We start from the raw sequence: 10,519 nt of genomic DNA on the forward strand, positions 1-10,519 counted from the left end.
GAGTCATTGCAATCTCAGGCTGGCTTCTGGCTTCTCCTGTATGTGTGTGTGTGTGTGTGGGGGGGGGGGGGGGGGCAGTCCCCTCTTACATATTAGGAATTGGTTTCTGGGGTCTGAGGAGCTCTGTTTTCTATTTAGCATCACGGCAGGTGTCCAGAGCTGTGGTGGGACAAAAGAAAGTGAAAGGAATAAATTATAATACTAGGCTATTTCAACAGGTAACTTATTGAATTCAGCAGAAGGTAGATGTCTCCATCAGCAGAGAGCCCTAGAGAGAATAGCATGGCCCTCCCTGCTCAGGCTCCCGGGAGGGACATGGCTGACTTCGACGGCTCTCAGAGAGGCTGTGCCAGTGTTTACACACGTCATTTGAGCTACACTGAGTAACAGAAGTTTGGCATCCTGTTTGGGTTTAGTGTTTTCTATGCCAAACACCTTCTCCTTTTTATGTTGAAAGAAAAAAAAACCCAGAAAAGTAATTTGAAACACCTTTTAAGGGATTTTTAAAATTTAACTCACTTTACAGAAAAGCAGACGAATTTTGTCTTTTTTTTTTAACGTGCTTCCCAGACTGCATGTTCATAGCAGGAAAATTGAGAAAGCACAGAAAAGTACAATGAAGTAAACAAAGTGGACCCCAAATCTTGTCACTGAAATAACAGCACTGTCAATGTTCTGATACGTATTTTCAGTCTTATTTTGTGTTCATTCTTAATTGCGTGTTTAAATTATACAACTTTCAGGAAAGAAATCGAGCCTTTTCTGCCACCTCTAAAGCCCGATTACTGCGTGCAGCAGGCCATGAAGGCCATTCTCACGGACCAGCCCATGATCTGCACGCCCCGCCTCATGTACATCGTCACTTTCATGAAGAGGTAACTGAGGGCCCCCCAGCCAGCCCCTGCATGCCTGCCTCCATGACCTAACCACGTGGGTCTCCCGTTTCTAATGACTGTGGCTTTCCTTTTCAGCATCCTACCCTTTGAAGCAGTGGTGTGCATGTATCGGTTCCTAGGAGCGGACAAGTGTATGTACCCCTTTATTGCTCAAAGGAAACAAGCCACAAACAATAATGAAGCAAAAAACGGAATCTAAATCTTTTTTTTATGGAATATCATTTCTCTCAGAAGATGATCAAGATACTTCACCTTCATCCACATCAGCGTGACTGACGTGTCTCTGGATTCTAAATCCTCATGGACTTTTTTTTTTTTAATCAACTTTAAAAAAAATAAAGTGTAAATTAACCAACTAGAGTACTTGGAAAACATGATCAGCAAAAGTGAGGTCCTTTTTAGGCAGAACCCTAAAACCAGTCAGTTCTTTTCGACAAGCACTGTGTCACGTCTCCAGGCTATTATTTTTTTTAATGAACAGAAAGTCTAGAGATGATAACTACAGTGTGTTTCACGTGTGTGGTTTTCTGCATTCCCATAGAGTTTATTAATTCTTGTCATTAAAACTCTAGCCAATTGACACCCTTGCAACTTCAAGGACCGGTAGTATGATGTTTTCTTACCTTGTCGAAGCTTCAGTTTTGCCAAGCCTGTGTGATTCTTTTGTGGTGTTTCTGTGTAGAGCTCTTTTACAAAGGAATTTTGAAATCTCCATTAGTTTGAATTAAATGATGTTTGATTGTAACAGTAAGACGATCAGGTCTCTTTCTTAAAGTCATAGTGACTAACATATTAACTAAATTTTTATCTCTGAATTCTTTCCTTAGGTTATCTATTACTCTGGAGACCTAGTTATCCAAAAACGATCATAATTTTCTACCTATGAATTTTGCTGCATACAGAAAGTGCCCTTTCCTCAGGAAGCTGCTGTGTTTCATTTGGGGCGGGGGGTGGACTTTTATCTAGAATACATAGCAGCTCTGCAAAGAAAGCATTTCTAAAAATGGGAGCTTCTAAATTTAAAGAAAATCCCCATTTTTGTGCCAACTATGATTAGTGAGGGGGGAATCTTATACTCGAGTACATATGGAAGGGTGTAAAGATTCTTTGGAAAGTTTTATTCACCTTGTACAACAGCAAATGACATTTTTACAGTATTTTTTTGTAAAGCAAGCTATTTTGTGCCTTGAATTTGGTAAATGTGTATTAGTGAAACGTAAAAGTGAACTTCTACCTCTGTATCTAAATGTATACCATCCACTTGTAAATGACTATAAACTATTATGTGATTGCTTTTTTTTTTAGAATGTCTCGTTTAAATAGCGACCAATGTTTAAGGCTATTAAGATAAGCCATCTTTTACTAATTAATTGGGAAGTTTTATAAAGGACTGATTAAATTTAAAGAATTAACTTACGTACAACTGAGTGTGTGGTTTATTACTCATCAGCAAGGTCATAGGGAAAATGATCGTGTTCTTTTCTTCTCTGTGCCTTATCACACCTTCAAGAAAAGTATGTGAATGGGGTAGTGTTCAGGAACAGACATTAACAGCTTAGGGTGCCATACAGTCCAATCCTCAGTGTTACCATTTGCTTAGACTAGATCCTTTATCAGGGGCTTGTTTATACCAAAAGTGGGAAACCGACAGAAACCCACTCCCGATGTGTTTGACAGCAGCACAGATCAAATCGACACTTTTAGCCACAGATGGGAAAGCCCTGGCTCATGGCTACGGTCCCCATTGCTGGTCTTTACAAGGAGTATCTTCACGTCATGCTTGAATTTCTCTTTGTAAATGATAAACCAAGTCTGAGGGCATTAAAACAATTGAAGCACAAGAAGTATTTAAAGTGGTCTTTTAACAATGTGGATGGATATGCATCTCCAAGGTGCTCCGGTCCTGCCTGAGTTAGCCCCCCAGTACACTCAAACCACCCTAGAGAAATCTGTTCCACTTTAACAACCCCATTAATCTACCTCAGGACTAAGGAAGCTCTTCCTTACCTTCATCTTATTCTCGTGTGTTGTAATTTAAACCCATTTCTATTTTTGTTACTGCCCTTGCAGGGTTGTCCATCTCTGAGTTCAGGAAATCTAATTTAACTTTTTTGTAAAAGTCTTCAATTCCCACATCCCAGGCTACTTTAATAACATCTGTGGCTCTCCTTTGAATGCTGCCCAAATCCTCTAGCTGCGCAGTTGGAAGGGAATACGGTTGATGCGAGGTGCGGCTCCAGGCCGTGGCCATGTTGCAGTTCTCCATCTCAGCCTCACGGTCTTGGCATATACTGCGTCCGTGACGAACGTTCTCCCGTACAGGAGCTCTCTTCCGGTCAAGCCTGCATCCTGCTGTCGCTCACTTAAGTGGTTGCCAGGGTTACTGTTCTTGCTGATTATTTGTCTACACCCCGCACCCCCACCCCACCTTGACATTAGTGCTGACTCTGTGCTCCCTTTGCTGTCATCTGGCCCAGTCAGGCGAATGTTCAGGGCCACTGGGCTCCAGGCTGACCCCTAGGGAGGCCGCTTCTGTTCCCCTGCTAGAACTGGCTCATGAGAGTGGGCACACATGCTCTCTCTCTCCTCACCTTTCAGCCAGTTTAATGATAATCATACTGAGCAGGACCCAGGAATCATGAAGCCAGCAAAGATAAATTCCAACCATTGTTTTCCCCCTTGATCCACCGGGTCTGCTGCTCTGTCACAAAAGATTAGGTTAGCTTGACAGGATTCAACTACATGAAGCCAGGCTGGGGGTTTTTTTCTTTTCTTTTTAAGTATCCTATTTCCTTGAAAGGCTATACTTTTCTAATTTTTCCCAAGTTAAAAAAAATAAAAAAGTTAAAAAATAAAAAAGTCACATGTCCTTTTCAAAGTTTTCTTTTCCCCACTGGCAAAAATACTTCTAAATTGGTGTTGACCTGAAGCTTAGATATTTGCTTTTGCCTCCAACAAAATATCAAATAAGTGGAGGTTGGGGAACAGGGCAGTTGTGTTTTTTCCTGTGCCAAATCTATTTCCTGGGTCTGACTTTAAAAAAAAGGAATAGAGAAAGCAAGGCTGTGCTGGGCCAGCCAGGCTGGGACCCAGGGCTGGGGAGCAGCTGGCTGACGTTCGCCCCCAGGCAGCTAGGAAGGCCGGGCATCTACTTGATCTACCCCAGGGGCTCAGGAGCTCACAGTGAACTCCCAAGGTGGACCCAGGTATCTCTACAGACGCTACAAATGAAGCCTCCGCATGCAGTGAGGTCTCAGCCAGGTGGGGAGGCAGGGCGTGGCAATTGAGATAAGACTTAAAGGTTGGTCATGGGATGGATAAAGACTGGAAGGCTAACTGGGCCCCGCCAAGGGGCAGATTATCCGGAAAGGCCTGAAGATCGACAAAGCAAACTCGTACTCACTATACCTCAAGCAGGACACGGTGGAGAATGCCATGCGTTCCCTAAGGAAGTCCCATCTTGAAAACAGCCTCCATCCCAGGAGAAGGGATGGGTGTCTTCATCTGACAGAGAAAGAAGCCCTGGGGAGTTTCCTAGTCCCTACACAAGTGGAGGGGTGAGGCTGGCAGATTCATCCGAGCGGCCATGAAGAATTTTGGGAGACCAGGTGGGAGGGCAGCTGAGGCAGGAGCCCCACAGGGAGGGGGTAAGGCCTGCAGGACAGCCTAGCGGTAAGGACAAAGAGGAAGAGACGGCCAGAGAGTGTGTGGACCTTGAGACTTGACGACAGCTTCACAGAGGACTTAACTTTATGACCAGACGCTTGCCGTGAGCCAGCTTGTTTGTCAGCGGGAGCAGCAGAACCGTGAATCGGATGTTAGAAATGCTGCGTTTGAGATGACAATAACAGGCCGACAAGTGGACGTCTAGATCCTGTCCCCAGGAAAGAGGCTGGCGCTAAGACTCCAGTCCTCTGCGGGGAAGTTAGGAAGTGCGTGAAACTGGGAGGGGGACCTCAGAATGAGAAGGTCCAGGTGCCCAAACTTGGGGAACGTGAGGAAACGCGTGGGAGAATAAGGCACGAAAGGCGATGTTGGAACAAAGTAGGAGGGGAACTCCCTCCTCCCCAGAAGAAACTGGACTAGAAATAACGACCTCCTCTGCCTGGACCTGACCTCCGGTCTGAGTCACACGGAAGCAACTGCCGTCTGCACGGCCAGCCCCGCGCTGCAGCCCTCAGGTGAAGGGCAGTGCTAACAGATAGCACAGGGAGCTTTCCCGGGCACGCACTCGGGTTTCTAGTAACTAAATCCATTTTTGAAGTGACCAAAGGAAAATTTCTTCCTAAGTGAAACCTGTTGTTCTTTGGCAACTTTGTTAGCTTGGCCTCAGAACCATCCCTTGCTTAAATGTGCAGGAGATAGTTAGTTCATGAGAACCCGGGGTTGGGCAGAGGGAACAAAAGCATTTCTGTATCACTGAATGGATACATGTTAGTTCCCAAACAAACTGCTTCCATGTGCCAAAAAGTGGGATCCCACCAGCTTCTTATCAGTCTGCGCAAAGGGGACAGGCTCCTATCTGGTTCCCTTGAGTACTGACCTCGGAGCAGGAGAGTTGCTCCGGGCAGGACCCCAGGTCAAGATGGACATCACTACACCCCCAGCTCTCCCAGGAAATGTCAAGTCAGAACATGTGACCACAGACCTAGGGACTATCCCTTGTGACTCTTCCTGGCACTTGCTGTTCCTACATAACAGAAGCTGTTTCATGGCACTTAACACATTTCCAGGACGGTCTTTGGGAAAGCACAGAGGACATGCCATCACTAGCCTAGGATCCTCCTCACCAAGTAATTAGTTCTCCTTCCACTTGCTCCACTTTTGTAGACAACGTTGTCTTCCAGGAGCTTCTTACAAGCTTTTTGGCGGTAATTGTTGAAACCCTTCGAACCACTAGCCAAACACTAGAGAATCAATTAGCAAAGAAAAAGAAAAACATCGTCAGTCCAGTTTTAAGTTTGAGGTTTTCCTGTCAAGGTGATTTAAACCATGCTGCAGGGAGAGGTGCATGTTCATAGCAGCCTTGAAAAATGCCCCCTACCTTGCCCACACATCCTGGGTGGTCCACCTGCATGCCACCGGCCTGCCTCCCCTCCCCCACAGAGGCAGAGCCCGAGCCTGGCTCCTCCACCCCGGCCCTCTGCCTGCAGGTGCTTCTCCCATCAGCTTGGCTCTGTGTAGGGCCTGAACAGCCCAGGGGGCCAGCGGGGAGGCGGGGTCTGGGCCCCCACCCAGGGACACACATGTATGTCAATAGCACACCGTGTCCTGCAGCTGTAGAGTTTCCATTTAAGAGCTCGGATTTACAGGGTTGATTTGTGTCCTCCCAAAAGATAATGTCCTAACCCACAGTTCCTCTAAATATGACTACTTTGCAAAAAGGGTCTTTGCAGATGTAATCATGATGAGGTCATACTTGATTTGGTGAGCACTAAGTTCAATCGCTGGCATCCTTTTAAGGAAAGAGACAGAGGCGGTGAGCTTGGTTGTCACCCACACACAAACACACACATACACACACACATACCCTTCTGTCCCTTGTATCAGTGTTTAGACAGAGTAGACCCAGAAATGCGCCTTCTCACACGCCTGACCATGCTCCAAACCTCTCTCCAGTCATCACCTTCAGGACCACCTCTCAGCCATCCTCAGCCCAAGACCAGTAAACACCATCTTTGTTGTTGTTTGAGAGGCCAAAACAGAGAGAGACAGAGAGGCAGAAACATCAAGCTGCTCCTGTATGTGCCCTGACCGGGAATCAAACCCGCAATCTCGGCACTTCAGGACAACGCTCCAACCAACCAAGCTATAGGGCGAGGACTTGCAAACAACATTTTTTTACCTTAACTCCTTATTGCTGAGCAACCATGAGCTCCCATACTCACCAGAATTTTTCCATCAAGGTGGAGGCCCCATCAACCGTCTCGTCACCCTGCATCTGCAGGCCTCCTACATCTACCTCTCTCTGGGCTTCTATTTCCACAGTGACGATGTGGCTCTGGAGGGCCTGGGCCACTCTTATGCGAGTTGGCCGAGGAGAATGGCAATGGCTCCCAGTAGCTCTTGAAGATGCAAACCCAGCGCAGTGGCTGCGCCCTGTTCCAGGACATACTGAACTTCCCAAGACAAGTAGGGTGAAATCCAGGGCATCGTGGAAGCCACTGTGGTCCTGGAGAAGACCCTGACCCAGGCCCTTCTGTGTCTGCAGGTTTCGGGTTCTGCCCGCACAGACCCCCTCTCTGTGGCTTCCTGAAGAACGGCTTCCTGATTGAGCAGGTGAAACTCAGCATGAAGATGGTCTAGAGCAGGGGTCCCCAAACTTTTTACACAGGGGGCCAGTTTACTGTCCCTCAGACCGTTGGAGGGCTGGACTATAAAAAAAAACTATGAACAAATCCCTGTGCACAATGCACATATCTTATTTTAAAGTAAAAAAACAAAACGGGAACAAATACAATATTTAAAATAAAGAACAAGTAAATTTAAATCAACAAACTGACCCGTATTTCAATGGGAACTATGCTCCTCTCACTGACCACCAATGAAAGAGGTGCCCCTTCCAGAAGTGCAGCGGGAGCCGGATAAATGGCCTCAGGGGGCCGCATGCGGCCTGCAGGCCTTAGTTTGGGGACCCCTGGGCTACACCTACCTCTACAGGCTGGCTGGCCCCCAGGATGAGCTGGGAGAGTATCTCTTCAAAAGAGTCGCCTTCAAGGCTCTGGCCCTGTGGCTAGGTGGGTAAAGCATTGACCCAATATGCCAGAAATCATGGGTTTGACCCCTGGGCAGGGCACCTATGAGAAGCAATCAATGAATACACAATTAAATAGAACAACTAAGTGAAACAATGAGTTGATGCTTCTCTCTCTTTCTCTTCCCCCACTCCTTCAAACCAATGGAAAATCTTTAAAAAAATGTGTCACCTTCAAGCGTGACTGGGAGCTTTTGGAGCCCCAAGGCTTTTATGGGGCCCCTCTGCATCCCCCTGGAATCTGGCTTCTGCCTGAGCCTCTCACTAAGCAGCCTTCTCACCCCCAGGAGCCCTCTCCCATGCCTTGGACCAAACGGAAACAGTTTTCTGCAACAAGAGAGAGAGAAAGAGACAGAGAGAGAGACACAGGGAGAATGCCAGGAGACGATGGGCAGAGACTGGAGTGATGAGGCTACAAGCCAGGAACACCGCGGATTGCCTGCAAGAACGCAGCTCGGGAGAGGCAAGGAGTTCTCCCTCAGAGCCCCCAAACAGGAATCAGCCCCATCAGCACCATGATTTCGGATTTCTAGCCTCTAGAACTTTGAGGGGCTACATTCCTGTGTCAGCCACTCACTTATGATGCTGTGTTTTGGCAGCCCTGGGAAACCAGCCCATTCAGGGCAGTGCCCCAGCTCAGGTCCAACCCTGCCCATCACTAGCCATCGAGCTGGGCCTTTCTCCTGACCTCCATCAGTCTCTGTGCCCTTATGTGTAAGCGGGGAATAACAGTACCTGTCTCCAGAGTATTTTGAGGGGCATACGAGAGGTATGGACGAAAAAGGGGGCCACAAACTACACTTGACAAGCTCAGGTGCCTGACAAGGTCAGGCCTGCATGGTGGGCCTTACATACTCAGAGATTAAAAGTAACCACACAGGCTAGAGCAGGCAGTGGTGCAGTGGATAGAGCGTCGGACTGGGATACAGAGGACCCAGGTTCGAAACCTCAAGGTTACCAACTTGAGCGCAGGCTCACCTGGTTTAGGAAAGGCTCACCAGCTTAAGCCCAAGGTCGCTGGCTTGAGCAAGGGGTCACTTGGTCTGCTGTAGCCCCACGGTCAAGGCACATATGAGAAAGCAATCCATGAACAACTAAGGTGCTGCAACGAAGAATTGATGTGTCTCATCTCTCTCCCTTCCTGTCTATCTGTCCCTATCTGTACGACTCTCTGTCTCTGTCACAAAAAACAAACAAACAAAAAAACACACCACACAAAAAAGTAACCACACATTGGCCTGACCTGTGGTGGCGCAGTGGATAAAGCGTCGACCTGGAAGTGCTGAGGTCACCGGTTCAAAACCCTGGGCTTGCCTGGTCAAGGCACATATGGGAGTTGATGCTTCCTGCTCCTCCCCCCTTCTCTTTCTCTCTCCTTTCTAAAATGAATAAAAAATTAAAAAAAAAAAAAAAAAAAAAAGTAACCACACAGGATGGTCTGAACATAAAAATTCCTACCTAAAAGCGAGTCAGGGCAGGTACTGATGTCCTAGGCCTGTAGCTTTCTTAACAAGGGTTAACCTTTATGTTTTGTGAGCTCTGTCCACTGTTCTTAAGCATATGAGATAACATACCTTTGAAATATCGGAGCAATCCCCTCCTGTAGACCCCTCAGGGCACAACTTCTGGCACCAAAGCAAAAACCAGAGCCTGACTGTTATCTTGTTCCCGGCACACCATCTGCGTGCACTGGAAATGTGGATTATTAACTATCCTGTACTCACCAACGTAAAGAAAGTATGAGTCTCTCTCTCTCTCTCTCTTTTAGATTTATTGATTTTTTTAGAGAGAGGAAGGGGGAGAGAGAAGAGAGAACAGAAACATTGATCTGTTTCTGTCTGTGCCCTGACCAGGTATTGAATTGGTCATCTTTACGTACTGGGACGATGCTCTCACCAATTGAGCTATCCAGACAGGGCTCTTTGCTTTACTATTTATTCAACCACAGAGATTCCCCTCTTGGCTTTCTCCCGCCCTCTTACCCTACCACCAATGGATTTCATGTATCACCCGCCCCTACGCACACATCTCCTCCTTTCATTCAAAATGTATAAAATAAGCTGCGAAACTGCCATTCTCTGGAGCATTTTCTCAACCCATTGAGATTTTGTTTCCCAGCAATCATCATCAGTTTGGCTCAAATTAAACTCATAAAAATTCTCCCCAACTTTGGATGTTTCTTAGGTCGACAACCTCCATTAGTCTCAGTCTCTGTAAAGCCATAAACCAGGGCCACCATCACAGCAGCCTGGCCCATGCAGGTTTGCATTGGATTCGGACAGTTGGTAAAGAAACAATGGAGCCAAAAACTGATGAGCCATCATCTTTAATCCTAGCTTGCACCCAGCGGGCAAGTAAAACACACACTGGACTCCAAAACCCACTCATTCAGTGCTCACTAAGCTACTGGCTTATCCGAGTTTCCTAGAATCAAAGGTTTCTAGCTCGCCAGACTTATTTACCTATGTTCCACATCTCCTTCCTTCTCCCTGCACAAACTCTGCACAAACTGGCTTCTCACTCAACACTCCGCCATCTTGGCTGCTTCTCCTGGCCTCCTCCACGTGGCCTTTCTCTGCTCTCCTTTCTGCTCTCTCCTCTAATATTAATCTCAGGAACCAAAAGAGCAAGCTCCCGTTCTGCTCCCATTTTATAGTGTAGAAATCAAAACCTTTAATCCAATATACAAAATAGGGAAGTCTCTAATACAAAGTCACTTATCAGAGACATGATGAGATTGTACCACCCTACATCAAAAAGGGTGGGAAAAGCTTAATCCCAAAACCAAGCCCCAGGCTACAAGGATCCTGCCTGCCCACAGCCCACCCCAAAAACACATTAATATCATCTGGGTGATGGGCTTCCACGT

The 10,519-nt window shown here is 46.8% G+C and overlaps 1 protein-coding gene across 1 annotated transcript in view; it reads left to right on the top strand.

Moving 5' to 3' along the window:
• RDH10 (retinol dehydrogenase 10) overlaps positions 1 to 1,981 on the top strand; it is a 28,773-nt gene extending 26,792 nt beyond the window's left edge. Inside the window, exons 5-6 of the mRNA XM_066266322.1 lie at positions 744 to 875; positions 972 to 1,981. Coding sequence (XP_066122419.1) covers positions 744 to 875; positions 972 to 1,095 — 256 coding nt within the window. The 3' untranslated portion in view covers positions 1,096 to 1,981. The remainder of the gene's footprint in view (positions 1 to 743; positions 876 to 971) is intronic.
• Positions 1,982 to 10,519: the final 8,538 nt, after the last annotated feature.

The sequence above is a fragment of the Saccopteryx bilineata genome, chromosome 3, assembly GCF_036850765.1.
Source record: "Saccopteryx bilineata isolate mSacBil1 chromosome 3, mSacBil1_pri_phased_curated, whole genome shotgun sequence".
Lineage (NCBI taxonomy): Eukaryota > Metazoa > Chordata > Mammalia > Chiroptera > Emballonuridae > Saccopteryx > Saccopteryx bilineata.